The 21,641-nt window shown below is 47.9% G+C and overlaps 1 protein-coding gene across 8 annotated transcripts in view; it reads right to left on the reverse strand.

Moving 5' to 3' along the window:
• Nucleotides 1-21,641, reverse strand: part of ZNF512 (zinc finger protein 512) — a 149,523-nt gene that overhangs the window by 84,817 nt on the left and 43,065 nt on the right. For all 8 annotated transcript variants that reach the window (XR_003855733.1, XM_029596371.1, XM_029596370.1 and 5 more), the window contains 3 exons: nt 8,897-9,021; nt 8,357-8,440; nt 8,101-8,199 (listed from right to left, as the gene is read on the reverse strand). Coding sequence is in view for 7 of the 8 variants with exons in the window: in XM_029596371.1 (XP_029452231.1) it covers nt 8,101-8,199; nt 8,357-8,440; nt 8,897-9,021 (308 nt within the window). In the remaining variant the exon portion in view is untranslated. The remainder of the gene's footprint in view (nt 1-8,100; nt 8,200-8,356; nt 8,441-8,896; nt 9,022-21,641) is intronic.

Genomic DNA, 21,641 nt, shown 5'->3' on the forward strand with positions numbered 1-21,641 from the left:
CCCTTCATTGAGAAGATTTGGCCCCTGAAAAAGGCTGAGCAGTCCCAGGTCTGCTGAATCTTCGGCCCCAAAAAGGCGGGGACCAGGGCTGCTGCTTCGCCGGGAACAAACGAAAGGAAGAGGTGGGCGCCTTCGTTGGCCGGTACCGCCGATTCCCTCTGAATCTGGTGTGGGACGAAAAGAGACCTCGTGAGCGAGGTCTATCCTCCGGTAAACGATGCACCTTATTATCTCCCAGGGACTGAATCATATCTTCAATATCTTTCCAAAAAGTAGTTTACCCTTAAAAGGTAAAGATCCCAGTTGAGACTTAGATGACATGTCTGCTGACAAGTTTCATAACCACAAGAGCCTCCGGGCATAGACCGCCGACACCATGGACCTGGCAGACATTCTCAAGAGGTCATGGAAGGCATCAGCGCAGTAAGCCACTGAGGATTCCAAACGGTTCGCCTGAGCAGCTTCCTCCTCCGAAAAGCCCGCATTGGCTTGCAATTGCTGGACCCAGCGGAGTCCCGCTCTCATAGCAAAATTACTGCAAATAGCCACCCGAACTCCCATGGCGGAGACCTCAAAAATCCTTTTGAGCTGGACCTCCAACTTTCTGTCCTGTAGGTCTCTGAGCTCAGTCGCTCCTGTGATGGGAAAGGAAAATTAGTTTCTTACCTGATAATTTTCGTTCCTGTAGTACCAAGGATCAGTCCAGGACACCTGGGTTGTGACTCCGCACCAGTAGATGGAGACAGACTAAAACTTGTGGGCGGAGCCATATATGCCCCTGTGTCAGTCACAGCCCCTCAGTCATACGTAATGTCAAAGTAGAACACAACCAGAGAACTAAACTAGCTATAAACCGCTAAAAGAACGGGGAAAGAAACACCCCTCCTGGAAATGGACTCTTCAACCGAGAGAGCTAAACAAGCGGAACAGAATAATTCAGAACAATGAGCGGACTCTCCGTTACTTCAGCGCAGCACTGCGGGCGGGATCCTGGACTGATCCTTGGTACTACAGGAACGAAAATTATCAGGTAAGAAACTAATTTTCCTTTCCCTGTACGTACCAGGATCAGTCCAGGACACCTGGGATGTACCAGAGCAAACCTACTGAGGGTGGGAAGCAGAGAGTCCCGCTCGGAGTACCCTCTCTCCAAAACCCCCGGAATCGGTAGCCCGGACATCCAGCCGGCAATGCCTGATAAAGGTATGTAATGACTTCCAGGTAGCCGCCCTGCAAATCTCTTGAGGCGACACCTGCGACGCTTCCGCCCAAGACGCCGCTTGAGATCGAGTCGAGTGAGCCCTCAGGCCCACGGGAAGTGGTTTTCCCCGCATCAAGTACGCCGAACCAATGGCCTCCTTGAGCCAACGGGCGATCGTTGTGCGGGACGCTGCGGCCCCTTTCTTTGGACCAGAGAACAGGACAAACAGATGATCCGTGACCCGAAACGGATTAGTGACCTCCAGATATCGGAGGAGGGATCGCCGCACGTCAAGCTTCCTTAAGTCCCTTGCTTCTGGGACGGAGGACTCCCCGCCCACCAAAGCGGGCAGCTCCACCGATTGATTCACGTGAAAAGACGAAACAACTTTGGAAGGAACCGTCCGCAAGAGACTCCGGAATCTGAAATACGCAAGAAAGGTTCCCTACAGGACAGGGCCTGTAAATCGGAAACACGCCGTGCCGAGGCAATCGCCACCAAGAACGCCGTTTTTAAAGTGAGATCCTTAAGAGTTACGCGTTTCAAGGGCTCAAACGGCGCCGCGCATAGAGCGGAGAGAACCCAATTGAGGTTCCAAGCCGGACAAGGGAGACGCAATGGAGGACGAAGGTGCTTAGCTCCCCAAAGGAAACGAGAAATATCCGGGTGAAGCGCCAGGGATGTACCACGGCCCTTACCTCGCAAACAACCAAGCGCCGCTACTTGAACCCTTAGAGAACTGCACGCCAGACCTTTGGCTAGACCTGCCTGGAGAAAACACCAGAATGTCGGAAACTGAAGCCGAAGTGGGGTCCACCCCACGCTGCACGCACCATTCCTCAAAAACCACCCAGACACGGACATAAGCCAGAGATGTCGACTGTTTCCTGGAACGCAGCAACGTAGCCACCACCGCATCTGAGTAACCTTTACTCTTCAGCGCCTCCTCTCAAAAACCATGCCGCGAGACAGAAGTGATCCGCATCCTCCAAACAGACGGGGCCCTGATGGAGTAGGCCCGCCATTCCTTGGAGCCGAAGGGGTGCCGCTACTGCCAGCTGGACGAGGTCTGCGAACCACGGCCGGCGCGGCCACTCCGGTGCCACCAAGATCACCTTGGCCGGGTGCAACTCTATGCGCCGTAGAATCTTGTCGATCATCGGCCACGGGGGAAACACGTAGAGCAACACATCCGTCGGCCATGGAAGCACCAACGCATCGACGCCTTCTGCCCCCCGTTCTCGACGTCGACTGTAAAATCGCGGAGCCTTCGCATTGTGCCACGTGGCCATCAGATCCATGTGGGGCACACCCCACGTTTCGCAAATGAGAAGGAACGCTTCGTCCCCCAGCTCCCACTCTCCGGGATCTAAGCGATGACGGCTGAGAAAATCCACCTGAACGCTGTCGACTCCCGCAATGTGAGATGCTGCTATGTTGCTGAGATGCAGCTCTGACCAAGCCATCAAGCGCTGAGCCTCCTCCGCCACCTGGGGGCTCCTTGTTCCGCCCTGGCGGTTGATGTATGCCACGGTGGTCGCATTGTCCGACAACACTCGGACTGCCTTTCCCCGCAGCAACGGCAGGAAGGCTTGTAGGGCCAGACGGACCGCTCTGGTCTCTAGGCGATTGATAGACCACTGGGCTTGCGACACTGACCATCGGCCTTGGACCGAGCTGCCTAGGCAGACCGCCCCCCAACCGGAGAGGCTGGCATCCGTGGTTACCACTGTCCAATCGGGCACCAGAAGGGAGACTCCAGAAGACAGATGACTGGGATCCAGCCACCAGAGTAGACTGGACCTCGCGTGTCCCGCTGGAGGAAGCGGGAGATGGAAGTCCTCCGAGACCGGCTTCCAGCGGGACAGTGAGGAGGACTGTAATGGTCGCAGATGAGCGAATGCCCAGGGAACCAGCGCCAGCGTGGAGGCCATAGACCCTAGGACCGTAAGGTAGTCGCAGACTCGCGGTCGGCGGAGAGACAATAAGCGCCGTACTTGAGATTGTAGTTTGCACACCTGGTCGTGCGACAGGAACACCTTGCCCTGCTTCGTGTCGAACACCGCTCCTAGATATTCCAAGGTCTGCGTGGGTGCCAGATGACTTTTGCTGAAGTTGACCACCCATCCCAGGGACTGCAGGAGATGGAGGACCCTGGCCACCGACTTCCGACACTGATCCTCGGACCTCGCCCGAATCAGCCAATCGTCCAGATAAGGATGGACCAGGAGACCTGCTCGGCGCAACTGCGCTGCCACCACAACCATCACCTTCGTGAATGTACGGGGAGCTGTGGCGAGCCCAAACGGGCGCGCCCGAAACTGATAATGCCGTCCTAGAATGCAGAACCTGAGGAAGCTTTGGAACGACGGCTGAATGCCTATGTGAAGATACGCCTCCGTGAGATCCAGGGAGGCCAGGAACTCGCCGGGCCGTACCGTACCGCAGCAATGACTGACCGAATCGTCTCCATTTTGAAGTGAGGAACGCGAAGGCATCGGTTTACCCCCCTTGAGATGCAGAATTGGTCTGGACGTGCTGTCTTTCTTTGGGACGATGAAGTAAATGGAGTAACGGCCCTTGCCTTGTTGGCTGACCGGGACGGGGGAAATGGCTTCCAATGCTTCTAAGCGTCGGATGGTGTCTAGCACCGCCGCCTTCTTCTCGGGGGCCTTGCAGGGCGAGGCAAGGAACTTGTCCGCTGGAGTGCGAGCAAAATCTAACGCGTAGCCGTGTCTTATCACGTTGAGGATCCACTGGTCCGACGTTACACCGGGCCATCTCTCGCAAAAGGACATCAACCGCACCCCGACGTTCTGCTGGGTGCGCGGCGGGAGAGGGGCCGACCACCTTTCATTGCGAAGACTTGGCCCCCGTGATCGCCAGGGGACCCCCTTGCCTTCCGAAGTGCTTCCCCCGAGAGGACTGCTGCTGCTGCCACTGCGGGGCACGGGAGGAAGAAGACCTTTGAATGGCAGCGCCCAGAGGTGAGCCTTGGAAGAGCCATCTGCCGCCCAGTTGCATAGCCACAGGAGTCGGCGCGCCGAAACCGCAGCCACCATGGATCTCGCCGACGTGCGCAGCAGATCGTGGAGAGCATCTGCGCCATATGCTATTGCCGCCTCCAACCTGTTCGCCTGCGCTGCCTCGTCTGCAGAAAGATCTGCATTGGCCTGTAGAACTTGAGCCCAGCGCAATCTAGCTCGCATAGCGAAATTCGTGCAGATGGCGGCTCGTACTCCCAGCGCGGAAACCTCGAAAATCTTCTTAAGCTGCACTTCCAGCTTCCTGTCCTGAAGATCCTTGAGGGCTGTCGCTCCCGTGAGTGGGATAGTGGATTTCTTTGTTACCGCAGAAACCGCCGAATCCACCTTGGGAAGTTTGAGAAGGTCCAGCGCATCCTCCGGGAGCGGGTAAAGCTTGTCCATGGCTTTGCTGACCTTCAGACCCAATTCTGGGGTGTCCCATTCCCGGAACAGGATGTCCGTTAAAGAAAAATGAAACGGAAAAGCCACTGCCGGACCCGTGAGGCCTAACAGGACCAGATCCATGCTCGCCTCCTGCCGAACCGCTACCGGAGGGGCCTCTATACCCAGCTCCTGGAGAATGGCTGGAATTAAGGGTGGCAGTTCCTCCCTGCGGAAGAGCCGGACCACCTTGGGATCGTCTCCCTCCACTGCCTGTGATCCTTTTCCTGCGCCGGATGGAGCGGATCCGCCCGCTGCCACGTTGTCGGCCCCCTTTAGGGGCTCTTCAGGGGAATCAGTGTCTGCCCCCGTGGAGGAATCTGAGTCCGCCTCCTGTGGGACGCCACGTGGAGGCCTCTTCCCCCTGGAAGAGGCCTCGGGGGCACTTCCGCAACCCCCGATGGCCTCTTGGATTTCTTCAGCAGTGGAGCCTTGCAGGATTCCCTCCGGCCGCACTTGCTTTTCTTATATTTCAGGACTTTGCGCAGCAAAAGCGCAAAGTCCTCAGAAAAGGAGCCAGAATCGGAAGAAACCTCAGCGGGGCTCCCCGGGGCCCCCGAGGGACCCCCCCTCGCCGCGATTCGGGGGGGGGCCCCCGAGGGACACCCCCCCGCCGCGATTCGTTGAGGAGACAGCGCGGGAGGCAAGGCCGAAGGCCCTGCCGTTTCCCGCGCCATTTCGCGGCCCGTGGCCAAAATGGCCACCGCTCCCGCACTGAGCGAGAAAAACTCCTGGGGCCTCTCAACCGCGCCCCCCCCGCTCGGCGGCGGTCGCGCGGGTCGCAAACGAGCCCCCCGAGACGCCCCGGACGACCCTTCATCTCCCGGGATGCAGGCAGCACAAAAGCCCTCGCGCTCGCCGAGCCGCAGGCCCTGCAAACCGAGCCACGAGGCATGCCGGCGAAAACGGCGCGAAGAAGGAGACCACGGCAGCAAAACAATAAATAAATAAAATTCGCGCGAACGGCCTCCCCCCCTGCCAGCAGCGCCCCCCCCCCGAGAGCAGACGCGAAGAAAACAGAGAGCCGGCACAAAAATAAAAACACACTTTTTTTTTTTTTTTTTTTTTACAAAGAAACGCCTGTCGCTGTCCGTGGTCCTGGAGCCCTAATCCAGCAGGGGTGAGTGAACCGGGCTCCCCGGTGTCACCCCTGACGCTGCTACTAGGAAAGCCGGGTCCTCGACCCTAGCAGCGGCCTCAACCAGGGGGGGGTAGTCCCCTCAGGACCTCTCAACCCCCCTGGGAGGCAGGGCGGACGGACGTCAGTGACAATTTGGCAAAAATCCCAATTACAAACACCGTAGCCTAAACTGGCCTAAAACCAAAAAGAAATAACCAACCCTGACGGAGTACCAGAACCAGGGCAGGGAGGAGCTGTGACCGCACCTGCACCATCTACTGGAGACAGAGTAAGACTGAGGGGCTGTGACTGACACAGGGGCATATATGGCTCCGCCCACAAGTTTTAGTCTGTCTCCATCTACTGGTGCGGAGTCACAACCCAGGTGTCCTGGACTGATCCTGGTACGTACAGGGAATTGTGTTTTTCTTGGTGACAGCAGTCACCACCGCATCTACCTTAGGAACCCGCAGCATCTCTAAGGCCTCCTCAGGCAGAGGATATAGCTTATCCATGGCCTTACTGATTTTCAATCCGAGATCCGGGGTATCCCATTCCCGAAACAACAAATCTGTAGCTGAGAAATGAAAAGGAAGAGTTGTAGCAGGACCTCTCAGGCCCAACAACACAGGATCCATCTTACCGAGTTTGGATTCCTCAGGAGGGCTGTCGATACCCAGCTCAGTGAGAATAGCTAGAATAAGTGGTGCCAATTCCTCCTTATGAAAAAGGCACACCACCTTAGGGTCATCCCCCTCCGCTGGTTGTGGATCCGGATCATCTGCTCCATGCGGGATCTGGGGTTGAGAATCCGGATCTCCGAGATCAGAGTCCAGCTCGGAAGAATCCGTATCCCCCTGCGGACCCCTAGTGCGGAGGGGACGCTTGGACTTAACAGGCCCCGCACCCGTATGAGACTGTTCGCGCTTAGACGGCCGGGATTTACTCCCAAGGGAGTCAGGCTTTCCCCCTTCATACAGCTTTCCTGCTTTCCATGCTTTAAAAGCTTTATACAAAAAGACAATGAAGGAGGACTCAGAAGAGGTATCAGTAGTCCCCTCAGGACTGACCTCCAGGCCAGAAGAAGCAGGTAGCTTCGGCTGAGGAGAAAGTTGAGGAGGAAAAGACCCCTACCCCATGGCTGCCTGAGTTGCAGCACGGAACGTTTGTAAAATGGCTTCTGTTCCCGCGCTTAACTGAAAATGATCTTGTGCAGGCTGAGCAGTCCCTGCTGACAATGAGCAAACTCGCAGAAACCTGGTTTTTTTTGCATTTTTTTTTTTTAACCTTTTCTGCCCCGGAGGATCCCTCTCCCCCCAGTAAACACAATGAGCACAATCCCTCCCGGGAGAGCCGCACGCAGTTGACCACAGCATCAGAGGAGCCAATCAGAAATAAATCCCCCCCCCCAAAAATCAGCTTTAAGCCCCCCCCCCGAGACTAAAAGACGCGGCGAAACCCCCCCCCCCCCTCAATATGAGAGAGAGAGAGACGGCTCGACAAAACTGGAAGCAAAAATTTCAAACGTTTTTTGTTTTGTTTTTTTTAATCGAGATTTGCCTGCAGTGGTCCAGGGTGCTGATCTTTCTGGGTGGAGTGAGCCGGGCTCCCCGGTATCGCACCCACGCTGCCCCAAGTTAGAAATAGTGTCCTCAACCCTCGTTGGCAGCTTCCTCAGACCAGCAGGGGATGGCCCTCTCAGAGCCTACCGACCCTCTGGAAGGCTGAACACAGGGAACCCTTTTTTTTTTTTAATTATATTTTTTTTTTAAAGAGACAAACTCCTAAATTTAACCAGACACCAAAACTAGTAACTAATCTGACTAAATCTGTCCAAAATTAATACCTCTGATCAGACTGTAGGTTTTGCACCTCCACCATCTGCTAGAGACACAGAAATACTGTCGGAATGTAGGTGGCACGCTCCTATATAAAGGCAGAGGTTTGTTTTAAAAAATCTCTGTCTCTATCTGCTGGGGGGGGGCCACAAAATCAGCAGTCTGGACTGATCTGGGTACGTACAGGGAATAGGGCTTCCACCAAGGGCCTGAAGACTTGAGTAATTAAGACTTTTTGGGGATTTTTATTACTACTTTCTTCTGGAATATTTCAATAATTGTTCTTTGAGGATGAACGCTTTGATTATGTTGTGTAAATCAGTGAAACAAACGTCTACTTAACTGCTTTTTTATTTTTATTTTTTAGGCAATAGAATGTGAAAAATGTACAAGGGTATGAAGACTTTCTCAAAGCAATGTATAAAGGCAATTAATCTGTTCTAGGTTCAAAATTACAGCAGGAAAGAGACTTACCTCCCTCGTACACTTTAACCTTCCCATGCATTTCAGCATTTTGCGTAGTCTTCCTCGATCAGACTGATCATTAAGATCATTTGTGTCTCCCTGACTGAACTGTGAAAAAAAGAGAATACTAAAAGGGAAGAATCTTCAAAGTGATAAAGGCTCTATCTAGTATGTCAAGGCTCCTCCTTAGAATACTGGATTATTTCCTCCCTAAAGTCAGAGAATACAATGGAGGCCCTACTGGTGTTAGAGTAAAACTACATACCATGTTATGAAAGGCCATGAGGTGATATGTCATCCCAGCTGAAGATCTGAACTTCTTCCCACAATGCTGGCAGACGTTTGACTCCTATAAAAAGAAATACTGAACATTGAAAAAGAAAATGAAAAATATTCTATCTTCACACCAAGAAAATCAGAGTGACATAGCTGTAGTACTACAATGAAGAAAATGCATAAGTTGTAATTCCCTTTTCAGCAGTTACCAAACTAAATAGGCCCTGAACCACTATTAAGGATATTATTCACATTCCAGTTCCTCTCCTTGCCTATATTTGGCTGCTGTCTTCCCTCTCACCCATATGACAAAACCCCAATAGCCAATGGTGACTATAAAAACTGATTTGGCAGTCAGTTTCTAACTGTATGTGGCCATATGACCACTAAACTACCCAGCAGAATGCCACGAATGCAGTAGCAAGTAAGGATTATAAAAGGAGATTTGGTAATTAGTTAACACCAGTTTTCAAAGTAATTTCTGCCTGTCTTTTGTTTACAGTTGGTGTCTCTTAGCCCACCCCCTTACCTCTCTACAGTTATCCATATGTTTCTTTAATCCTTCCACTGTCTTCCTCACCACAACAGAGCACTTGGGACAGGTGACTTGGCCTCTTTGCAAGATCTCTAGGTACCACTGCTCTTCAATGCTCCCTGATGGAAAATGCGAGTAAATAAAAAAAAAATTAGTAAAGATGTCAGCAATACCCAGGCAGCAATCCTAGACCAAAATAACTTAATCAAACTCAGGCATAGGAAGCCCTGAATAGGCAAAGGAACCAATTAAAACTGGTACTCAATCTAATAATTCCAGAAGATATCCTTTCACATGAACTCACTACAGGCAACACCTAAGCTCCTTCCAAAATACCCTGAGTACAAAATGAGATTGAGCTATGAAACATCTCTGAATATGGTACAAAGGATGGAGGATTCAATCAGATAAATGTCATGATTGAGCTTCAAGATCAAAGTATTAAAAATGTTTACATGCGTTTTGGATTTTTCCTGAGCCTTGTCTAAATTCCAACTGCCATGAAAATATTGGATGCTAATATCTGGCAAATGAGTTTCTCTGTAGCTGGAGGGCAGCACAGGCACTAGAGAAGTGCCCACAACAGAAGTGAACATGTGGGTTAGTTTGAAAAATAAACCTGAATAATACAAACCAAAGGAAAATAGTTTCTTACCTGCTAATTTTCGTTCCTATAGTACCACAGATCAGTCCAGATTCCTGGGTTTTGCCTCCCTTCCCACAGATGGAGACAGAGAAAGTTTTACTGACACTGGCATATAACATAGTGTGCCACCTCCAGTCCCTCAGTATTGACCTGTATCAAAGCCAAGATTTATTTTATTTATTTACCAATTAAAACTGGTACTCAATCTAATAATTCCAGAAGATATCCTTTCACATGAACTCACTACAGGCAACACCTAAGCTCCTTCCAAAATACCCTGAGTACAAAATGAGATAGCAGAACAAACCTGCATCAATATCCCCTGAACGAGCAATGGGAAGTGGAAACTTAAAACAGAAAAAGACTAGTCCCATACAAAGCGTGAAGGACTATAAAAAACCTGTGCCATTCTAAAGATTAATTACAAGAACATGTCAAGCGGACGGACTCTCCTGAACTCCCCATATACACTGGAATCTGGATTGATCGGTGGTACTACAGGAATGAAAATTAGCAGGTAAGAAACAATTTTCTTTTCCCTGTAAGTACCCAGATCAGTTCAGACTCCTGGGATGTACCAAAGCTTCCCTAACTGGGGTGGGACCATGAGAGTCCTGCTTGAATTACTCTCTCCCCAAAACACCTGGCTTCTGGGGCCTGAACATCCAAACGATAATGTCTGGCGAAAGTGTGTAAAGATTTCCAGGTAGTCACCCTACAAATCTCTTGTGGTGACACTTGCTGACATTCAACCCAGGAGGTCGCTTGGGAATGAGTAGAATGAGCCCTTAAGCCCACCAGGACCTGACGTCCCTGACAGATATACGCCGAGCCATTGGCCTCCTCCAACCAACATGCAAGTGTGACTTTTGACGCCTTATGTCCCTTTTTTGCACTACTCCACAGCACAAAAAGGTGATCCGACAAGCGAAAGCTGTTTGTAACTTTCAGATATTGCAATAAAGCTTGCATGACATCCCTCACATGAGGCGCTGAACCCTCCAAAATTGGAAGAGCCGGGAGCTCCACCGACTGACTTAGGTGAAAAGACGACACCACTTTCCACAAAAAGGCTGGAACCGTCCGCAAAGAAACCCCTGAATCTGAAATTCACAAGAAAGGATCTCTACATGACAAAGCTTGAAGCTCCGAAATCCTCCTAGTGGAACAAATCGCCAAGAAAATGACCTTCAACATAAGATCCTTTATGGTGGTCTGCTTCAGTGGCTCAAATGGCACCACACGCATGCCTTTCAGAACTAAGGCTCCAGGACAGACACAGTTTCTGAATTAGAGGGCGCAAATGCTTCGCCCCACGGAGAAAATGCACCACATCCAGATGAGCACCAGAGTTGTCCCATGCACCTTCCCCCGGAGACAACCCAAGGCTGCCACCTGAACCCTAAGGAAATTAAAGGACAAACCCTTCACCAAAGAAAGCAAAAAAGCAAGAATATCCACTACAGAAGCTTGCATAGGAACACCACCTTGTTCTGTGCACCAATCCACAAACAACTTCCAGACCCTCACATAGGGTAAGGAGGTGGAGGACTTCCTAGCTTGCAAAAGAGTGAGAATATCATCCTCCAAGTGACCTTTATCCCTTAAGCGCTTCCTCTCAAAAGCCATGCTGGTAGACAGAAGTGAGCTCCCTTATCCAAAAATATGGGACCTTGATGTAGAAGGTTCGGCAGATGAGAGAGCCTCAATGGGTCGTCTATCGCTAGATAAACCAGAGCAGCACCAGATCCACTGCTTGCCTGCATTGGGCCTCCAACTTCGGCTGAATAAGCCAGTCGTCTAGATACGGATGTACTAGCACTCCCTCCTTCCTGAGGACTACTGCCACCTCCACCATCACCTTGGTGAAAGTCCTTGGGGCCATCGCCAGCCCAAATGGCAGGGCACAAAATTAAAAATGCATACCAAGGATGTTGAACCTCAGAGACTTCTGATGATCAGGCCAGATGCCTATGTGCAAGCAGGCCTCGGTCTGATCCAGGAAAGTCAAGAACTCCCCCTTGCGTTCCACCCCAAATGTCGAAGCAGAGAGTCTCCATGTGAAAATGAGGGACCTTGAGAGCCACGTTTACTTTTCCAAATCCAGAATGGGACAGAAAGTCCCTTCCTTCTTTGGAACCACGAAGTAAATGGAGTAATGTCCCTTCCCGCGCTCCTCCATGGGTACCAGGACACTGGCTCTCAGGCTCCACAGCCAGTCCAGAGTTTGATGATTGATCCATCTCTTTTCCACAGAGGCGCAAGTGAAGACCATGAACAGATCTCGAAGCGAATGAGCAAATTCTAAGCACGATAAAACGATGTTAAGACCCACTGGTCCGTAGTGATTGCGGTCCACCCCTCGTAAAAGTGTCGACTAACCCCCTATAAGTGAGACGGAGGAGTGGACCGGCCTGCTTCATTGTGCTGACTTGGCTCCAGAGTCATCCTGGCCGGAGCCATCCCTGTTGGGCTTTCGCTCACAAAAGGAATGGTTCCAGGACTGCTGCCTCCCTGAGGCCTGTCTCTGAACACCTGCAGAGGACCTTCCTTGACGAAAATGACTGTTCCCTCAGAAGGGAACACACCCAGAACAGGAAGTCCTCTCCCCTCTAGGCTTATCTTCAAGGCAACTTGTGAACCTTATTGTCCCCAAGATGTTTTATCAGCTCCTCCAAATCTTCTCCAGAAAGCAGCTTCCCCTTGTGTGGAAAGATAAATTTTAGGTAAGTTAGCTAGATCTCCGGAAGACTTTGTACCGCGAATAGACAGTTATGGATCAGAACAGGTTCCAATGATTGATAAGTATGAATCAATATATTGCAGGTGATTTGAGTTCAGGGATGGTACAAAGGCATTACACTATTACCATTTCTTCCCTCATTCCTGAGACTTCTTGGCCCCATTGTGCTGATAAAGAGCAAGGGATGGCCCCAAGGAACATTTGGTGTCCCTGGGAACATCAAAGGCCACGGCATTTGGTATTTCTTATCGTCTGGGAAGATCAAATTCTAAACACTAGAACCCATACCAATGAGCTAATAATAAGTTAAACAATTGATTTCCTTTACCAAATGGGAGATCAAAGGACTGATACTGAAATACCTTCCTGGGTAAAAGTGCAAACTGAAGCACGTAACTTGCAGAGAGGGCTATATAAGACATAGCATTTGCTTATTTTAATTAGATGAGCTAAGGAGGAACAGAGAGCGGATAGCTAGTTCTTTTTTCAGAGTCTCCAGGCCCGTAACGTCCTCCAGATTTCCAACGAATGCTGGATTATATAAAAAGAGGGCATTATAAGGGAGGTGTTTGTCCTTTTGTTCTTTATTATTCTTTAATTAATGCTCTCTCTTTAGTTCTGTCTCCTATTTACTTGCATTGATTTATGTTCAGCTTACTGTGATACTGTCTTCAATGTTGATATTACTTTGCTGATTTATTATCCATATATTTACAACATTTAGAAAACTAAGTTTTGTTTTTGCAATATTTGTTTCTGCATGTTCTATGACACAATATAAAATATACCCCCACACAGCCACCATGCACACCTTGAAAGACAGCAGCCCTAGTTGAGACTCGGATGAGACATCAGCCAACCAGTACCTTAACCACAGTAGTCTCCTTGCCAAGACTGCCGACATCATGGTCCTAGAGGACGTCCTGATAAGGTCATACAGCGCATCCACGCCATAGGCTACCACAGTTCCAGCCGCTCAGCCTGTTTCGCCTCCTGAGAGGATATGGACCTGTCGGACTGCAGCTGTTGTACCCAACATAGCCCTGCTCGAAGCATGAAACTTTTGTACACTGCAGCCCAAAATGCCGAACGCTGACACCTCAAAGATCTTTTTCAGATGGACCTCAAGCTTTTTCTCCTGAAGATCCTTCAAAGCAGCCGCACCAGCTACCAGAATTGTCGTCTTCTTAGTTACAGCTGACATGGAGGCATCCACCTTTGGAACCCTCCATAACTCCAGTGTGTCCTCGGGCAAATATTCCTCATCTACGCCACACCAGGAACTCTAGAGGCAAACCCCTCCCCTCTAATAGAGATGATAGCCAAACATCTAAATTCAGACAAACCAACCATCATACTAGGAGACTTCAACATTCACGTAGACTCCACCCCTCAATCCACTAACTGCGAAACCTTCCTTACCTCCCTCAGTCACCTTGGATTCACACAAATAATCAGCGGGCCCACTCACAAAGCAGGTCATACATTAGACCTCATATTTATCAACGATAGCTGGTCCATCCATACAAATCCCACCTGCACGCCAATCCCATGGTCAGACCACCAGCTTATAGACACAACCCTCAAAATGAAAAACACACCTCCTCCAAACATCTCCAAAACCACCATTCATTTCAGGAAACCATGCGCACTGGAGTTACTCAACAAACAATGCTCCAAAGACCTCAAACAAATTGACTTCTCAGACGCCAACACAGCCACCACTTCATGGATCAAACTCACGAACAAAATAGCTGATCAACTCTGCCCAACCTCCTCAAAAGAAATCCAACCGACACGAGACAACAGAAAACCATGGTTCACCCCGGAACTCAAAACCCTGAAACAGAAACTACGAAACAAAGAACAAAGCTGGAGAAACAACCCTTCTCCCACATCCAGACTTGACTACAAAGCCACCCTCAACACCTACAGAAACGCCATACACAAAACAAAAAAGGACTTCTATGCAAAAAGAATTCATAACTTCATCTTCGACTCGAAGGCTTTATTCTCCTACGTGTCATCACTCACCAAACCAACACCACCATCCATTCCAGACCATCTAGCGCTCAGTAAGGCCAACGAACTAGCCACCTACTTCAAAACAAAAATCTCAAACCTCACCCTCTCCCTTACAACCCACCAAACGCTTCCAACACCTCATAGCACATACCAACTCAGTCTGAATTCTAGACTAGAGTCATTCGAGCCCACATCAGCCATGGAGATTGAAAATTTACTTAAAAAAATTAAACCATCGGCACATCCCTCGGACCCACTCCCTACTAATTTGCTCACTGCCATCTCTAGCACCGTCGCAAAACCTATTGCAGAAATCATCAATACCTCCTTAGCCATGGGCACAGTTCCTAATCAACTAAAACTTGCAATCCTCAAACCCCTACTGAAAAAACCAACTGCATCACCCATGGACCCAGCCAACTACAGACCCATTGCAAACCTGCCCCTGATCTCCAAACTGATGGAAAAAGCGGTAAATAAACAACTTTCCGAATACCTCGAGGAGCACAGCATTCTTTCCCCGGCACAATATGGTTTTCGCAAATCTCGAAGCACAGAGTCCCTTCTGCTTTCCCTCACTGATAATTTACTTTTGAACCTGGAGAAAAAACAGTCATTCTTACTGGTCCTACTAGACCTATCTTCAGCATTCGACACGGTAAATCACTCACAACTCCTAGAACAACTATCAAACATAGGAATCAAAGGCACAGCCCTCTGTTGGTTCAAATCGTTCCTATCCACAGGTATTACAAGGTCAGAATCAACAACAAGGAATCTGACCCCATCCTATCAGACCAAGGCGTACCACAAGGTTCATCCCTCTCCCCTACCCTGTTCAACATTTACCTCCTCCCCCTCTGCCATTTGCTATCTCAACTCAAGCTTACTCATTACCTCTATGCAGACGACATCCAGATCCTAATCCCCATCACAGAATCAATTCAAAAAACCTTCGTCTACTGGGAGAATTGTCTTAAACCAATTAAACAACTACTCTCCAGCCTAAACCTGATTCTAAACTCCAGCAAAACAGAGCTGCTACTAATCTCACACAACCCGAACAACCACCCACCTAGTCTGGCACAAACCACATCTTTAAACATGGAGCTCTCTGCAGACGTCAGGAATTTAGGAACTTGGCTTGACAATCAACTTAACCTTAAAAAATTCATAAACACAACCACCAAGGACTGCTTCTTTAAACTACAGGTCCTAAAGAAACTAAAGCCACTCCTTCACTTCAATGACTTTCGCCTCGTTCTTCAATCCATTATTTTTTCGAAACTTGATTACTGCAACTCAATCTTACTGGGCCTCCCCTCCAACAGCATCAAACCCCTACAGATGGTACAAAACGCCGCAGCCAGAATCCTAACTAACACTAATAGAAGAGACCATATTACCCCCATCTTGAGCTACCTCCACTGGCTACCCATCAAACAGAGAATCATATATAAAACCTTAACCATTATCCATAAAACAATTCATAACGTCGCACCTATATCTCTACAAACTCAACTTCGCCTACACTCATCGGCCAGACCCATCAGAAGCGCCTACAAAGGCACATTAGTCGCAGCTCCCGCCAAATCAACGCTAAGAAAAAGAGCACTATCCACTGCGGGACCACATCAATGGAATGCGCTCCCACCAGACATAAGACTCGAACCCAACCTACCAGAGTTCAAGAAAAGGTTAAAAACCTGGCTCTTCAGGCAAGCGTTCCAATTCCCAGAGTGTAACTAGGCACCTCCTCCTGTCTTTCAGATCCAACCATTGCAAGGTGTCACAAACACATTGACACTCAAATTCATACACGGACTTGATTATTCGCAATATCTATTTATTTAAGTCATCCTTCTCATATTATATTATTTAACCGATTACTTGCAGACTATATACGCTACTAAAGTTCCTTGTAAAATGTGAACACAAATAATGTTATAATAATATTATCTGTTTGTTAAATACTATTGTTACTTTCACTGTTCCTTGTAATAATGTTCAATAGTTGATTGTTATTGTTCTATGTTCTATGTAAAAAACCCCAGTCTAACCTCCCAGACCAGGGCAACCTTTTCGTTACTTGTAAACCGGACTGATTTGTATTGCATACAGGAATTCCGGTATATAAAAATTAAAAATAAATAAATAAATAAATAAATATAACTTATCCATTGCCCAGCCCACCTTCGGGCTGATCCCGGAGTATCCCACTCCCTGACCACCAACTTTTTGACAAATTTGTGAAAAGGAAAAGCCTTCACTGGGCAATGTAAATCAGCCATAACTGGGTCCACATTCTCCTGATTAGACTCTTCACCTGGAAGCTTTATTCCTAGTTCCTCCAAAACATGAGGGATCAGGGGCCACAACTCCTCCCTGTGGATAGATGTACCACCTTCAGATCATCACCAACCACAGGCGGGCCTTCTCCCCACCCCTCTTCGGAATCCTGCCCCCCCCCAGGGAAGTATCCATCTGAGGAAGACTAGAACCCACCGGAACACCAATATGAGATGCCTCTAAAAGATTGTCCCTCACGGCACATGGCGCAGGTTCCCCAAGGGCCCACTGAACCCTGGTAGCCCCTGGCCTCTCTGTGATACTGCATCTCTTACTGGGTTTAGACCCAGAAGCAGCTTCCCGCTTGGGCCCTTGCCGCCCCATGGATCTCCAGGCCAGATAGGCCTTGCGCAATAAAAGTACAACATCCATCGAAAAAGTGGCAGAACTATCTGAGTCCTCCCCAAGAGATCATCTGCCACCCCCCGAGCCTGCACGGGGCTCAAATCAGCTAGGGACAGTGAAGGAGGGAAATCCCCCTCCCTCCCGCAGCTTCAACAGCAGCGGCCTGTCGCCCCGCAAATGTGGCCAAGATAGCTGCCATTCCTGTACTGACAGGAAACGGGTCTGGGGCTTCCCGCGGCATCTGTTCAAGTCCTCCCGACTCGCGCTGCCGCTCGGACCTCCCCTGTGGTCAAGCCCAAACTGCCCTCTCCCTCCAGGAGGTAGTGGGAGCAGTGGCCGTTTTGCGCAAGTGACATATGCGAATCTCTGCAGCCAACACACTTCAAGCCACGCAGCAAGCTTCAAAAGCGGCCACCCGAAGGAAACCAACATCAGAGGAAAGGAGCACGGGGCAAAGCCTCCTAACGCCGAGCACTGCTTGATGTGAGCTGCTCGCTACCAACAAGAGGCAGCTTCTTTTTTTTTTTTTTTTATTTTAAACAAGGAAAAATAGATACAAGAGGCACACTTCCCTGTTCTGAAGATTGGCAGCAGGCCCCTTTGATCCTCCTGGGGCAGAGGGAACAGGATACACCAGCTTTCAACCCCCAGCAACTAAGAACCAAGCAAACTAAGGGTCCTCAACCCTCTGTTTGTCACCTCAAGACTAGGAGGGATAGCTGCCAACCTCCTGGAAGAAATCATCAACTCTTTTTCTTTTTTTAAACTAAGTCCAGACTGCAGGTTTTGCACATCCATCTGCTGGAGACAGAGAAATACTGAGGGACTGCAGGTGGTACACTAGGTCAGCGCTTCTCAACCGGTGTATTGCGACACACTAGTATGTCGCCAAACACTGGCAGGTGTGTCGCATCTCCCGGTGTCCCACTGCCCGTTGCACTTCCCTTCTCCCTTTTTCCAGCCCCCACGGGCCAATTGGAAGCCTCCTTTCTTCCTACCCTCATTGCCCAATGGGAAGCCTCCTTCATTCTGCCTACCCCCACGCAGGCCAATCAGAAACCTCCTCCCTTCTACCTACCAGTGGGAGTAGGAAGAAGAGAGGAAAGCCTTTGACTGGCCGGTGAGGCAGGCATCACCTAGCCCAGGGGTGTGATGGGAGAAATAGCAGTTTCGAACTTCGACGAAGCAAGGCCACCACAGCCGTTGCAGCGAAGAGGAAACCTGACGCCGACGAAGCAAGGCGGCCAAGAGAAAACCCGACCCTGACCGAGGCCACCACAGGAGCCCAATTCCCATGGTGGCGCAAAAAGAAGGCCCGGAGTAAAGCCGTGGCGGAACTGGAGGCCATCCCTGCAGTGAAAAAGAATACGTTTTTGGTGAGTGCTGGTGTGTCTGTGGGTGGGACTGAGTGCCTGGGTGAGAGCTGGTGTGAATGGGTGCTTGGGTGAGAGCTTATGTGCGTAGGAGTGAATGGAAGCCTGGGTAAGAGTTGGTGTGAATGGGTGCGAGAGCATTTGTGTGTGATCGAGAGCTTGTATATAAGACCATGAGAGTGATTGAGACAGAGAGCCCTTGCTGCTTCTGGTGAGTGCTATTGGCCTGGAAGAGAAAGTAGTAGGAGAGTTGCTGGAGAGGGTAAGTAAAGGTGGCTTTTTAAATTTATTTTTCTTGATTGACCACCATTTTAATTATTGGATATTATGCAATGTCTGCTGTTTTGAAATATTTTATTGATATTTGGATATGTTTTAATAATTTATGAGTTTTTTAATTGTTCAGCAGGTGTTTTGTAACATTTTTAGTATAGCTTTACAATTATTTCTGTGTGGGGCTCTATAGCAGCTTGGCTTATTCTGTTTTCCCCAATAGAAAATGTTTTAGTGTTTAGGGCCTGGTTTAATAGTTGTATTTCTTAGATACGGTTGTTACTGTTTGAGTGTGTTCCATAATACAGGTGTAACTTTGTGTGGGTTAGTTTGTGTGCATTATTGCAAATCCTGAGACTGTTAGGTGCGCTATATCTCTTTCCATTTCTCCAGGTTTGCACTGCATGCAGAGTGGCTTTTTTTTTATTTTCCATTCCAGTTTCTGCCTCCATATTTATAATTTCTGATTTTTTTGTACTTGGTGAAAGGTGAGGGACCGAGGTGAGGTATTTTACTAGCATGTAGGCATTTTTATCAATCTTATTTGTTGTGTTTTCTCAATAGGATATGCATTAGTGGTAAATTACTGTCTTTTCATAAGGAAGGCTATTGTGCCTGATAGTAAAAGGAGTTCATTTTGCTTTTACTGAGATGTCATCAGAACCAGAATATCTTTTTTTGTGTGTGGCGAGTTGTACAAGGTAATGCCCTAGATCTGCTCTGCACTTATTGCTGGGGGTTGAGGGGATTCCTGTGGATGCAGAGTGCATGTTTACATTTAGCCCCGTGATGGTCACATGTTCAGTGTCACGCATGTGAGAACCATCTGTCAGGTGTGTCCTGGCCAAAAAAAGGTTGAGAACCACTGCACTAGGTTATATGCCATTTTCAGTAAAACTTTCTCTGTCTCCATCTACTGGAAGGAAGGCAAAACCCAGGAGTCTGGACTAATCTGGATACGTACAAGGAAAGTATGGGTTTGTGTTTTTAATTCCATTTCTTCTTCTGTACATATATTTCAAGCAAATAAGAAAATGTGCACTCAAGTTAGTTTCACATGTCCTTCTATTCAGTTGGTTTATAAGACCCAGCCACTTCCTTACTCTTGGCAATTGTTTTTGAGCAAGCTATTCTGCAATCTACAGATTTATTTAAAAGATTTAATGTACTGTTTATAATAGAAAAAAACATACTAAGCAGTTTACATATAAATATAAAACAGCAAAAAAAAAAAAAAAAAACCACAAAAAAAACTAGACAAGCAATGCAAATAAAACATGAATCAATAAAATATTGAAGACAATTAAAACATCCACATATCCCTCAGAAGACCAGAAAATGACTCTCACTTGTAGCCTGATTCTGATATATCTCTGAACAATAATGCACCAGCTCAAGCATTTTCTCATTTTGGTATTTCATCAGTTACCACTTTGAAAATAGAACAAGGAGAAAAAGGAAAAAAATAGAGAGATGAGAGAGAGAAAGGATGAAAGTATAACAGAAAAAAAATGACAGAACAGGAAACAGTAAGAAAACATTGCAAATGGTGCACGTGATTTCCAATTATATAATACAAAACTAGGGGTAAGTATATTGATCTATTCCAATACAATTCCACAATCTAGCACAACATTCTTTTATACAAGCTATTTTATAACCATTATCAAATACATCAGAAAATATAATTTGAATATATTAACACCCCCTTTCCTACCAAATAAACCCCATTCATTCATGCATATATACGAAGGACTTCTACATCCACCAGATCTTTATCACATCAAATCCACACATATTGTTAAAATCCAATTGCCCAGAAATCTTTTATACCAACAAAGTGTCATAAACCAAAACCTCCCACAATTTTTGTACTTAAGCGATTGAGCTTCTATACCACATATCCAAATTCTAGCTTAAAAAATCCCCAATAGTTCACTTATCTGGAGCAAACTTCCAGCTTAAGATGGTACCCCACCAAATCCCAACAAGGGCCCAAGTTTCGCCTCATATAAAAGGCCGCTTCAGGGGAACATCTATTTATGCAAAAACCAAAAGAGTAGGGTGAAAAATACCTTACTTGTTAATATCAGCTGTCTGGTATTTACCATGAAGGCAGCTGCCACCTCTTAGGCAATGCCCTTATTAAATATATATACCGTTAATTTGAAATCTCAAATGCTTTAGTCGGTCGATTGGACAACCACCCAGTCCAATCGACCGACTAGAACGACCAATAAAGGCACCCTAGATGTGCCCTCCCTTAAAGCAGCCCATCTCACCTCTACACGTGACCGTGCTCTTTCCATAGCAGGTCCCAATCACTGGAACACACTGCCGCCTGACCTACGCCTTGAACCATGTATGAACAACTTCAAAAAGAAATTGAAAACATGGTTGTTCAAACATGCCTACCCAGAATAAAAACTCACACCTCCTCCAATAAAAAATAGACCACATTGCGTCTGTTCCATCTTCCTCATACTGAGGAACCATATGTTGTTATCCTCTCTCCTCGTTCACACCGAGGAACCATGTTAATGTTACTGTTATTTCTCGTCTATCCTATTTAATTATTTACCCTCCTCCCAGTTTCTAATTCCCTGTTAAAATGTAATTTCCATACTTTACCAGTTTTGATGTAAACCGGCATGATGTCCACAACTAATGCCGGTATATAAAAATGTTTAAATAAATAAATAAAATAAATTTTTTTGTTTTTGGAATGCTCTTAAAAAATATTCAAAAGAATTTCAAATAAAGTTTAAATGAAATTCAAATAATTCTTATATTCAGAAATCCTCTCCATAGTTTGTATACTTGGCGGCAAGGGAACACTTATCTGAAATGTTCGTGTTTGAGCGACAGTAGCAGCTTAAAAACATGTCACTGTTCCCTGCTGACTGCAACTTCCTTTGCCCGATACAAATGTCTGCTTCGGGGGCTAGACAGCAGGGAACAATGAACGACATGGTTTTAAGCTGC

This window comes from Rhinatrema bivittatum, chromosome 3, assembly GCF_901001135.1.
Source record: "Rhinatrema bivittatum chromosome 3, aRhiBiv1.1, whole genome shotgun sequence".
NCBI lineage: Eukaryota > Metazoa > Chordata > Amphibia > Gymnophiona > Rhinatrematidae > Rhinatrema > Rhinatrema bivittatum.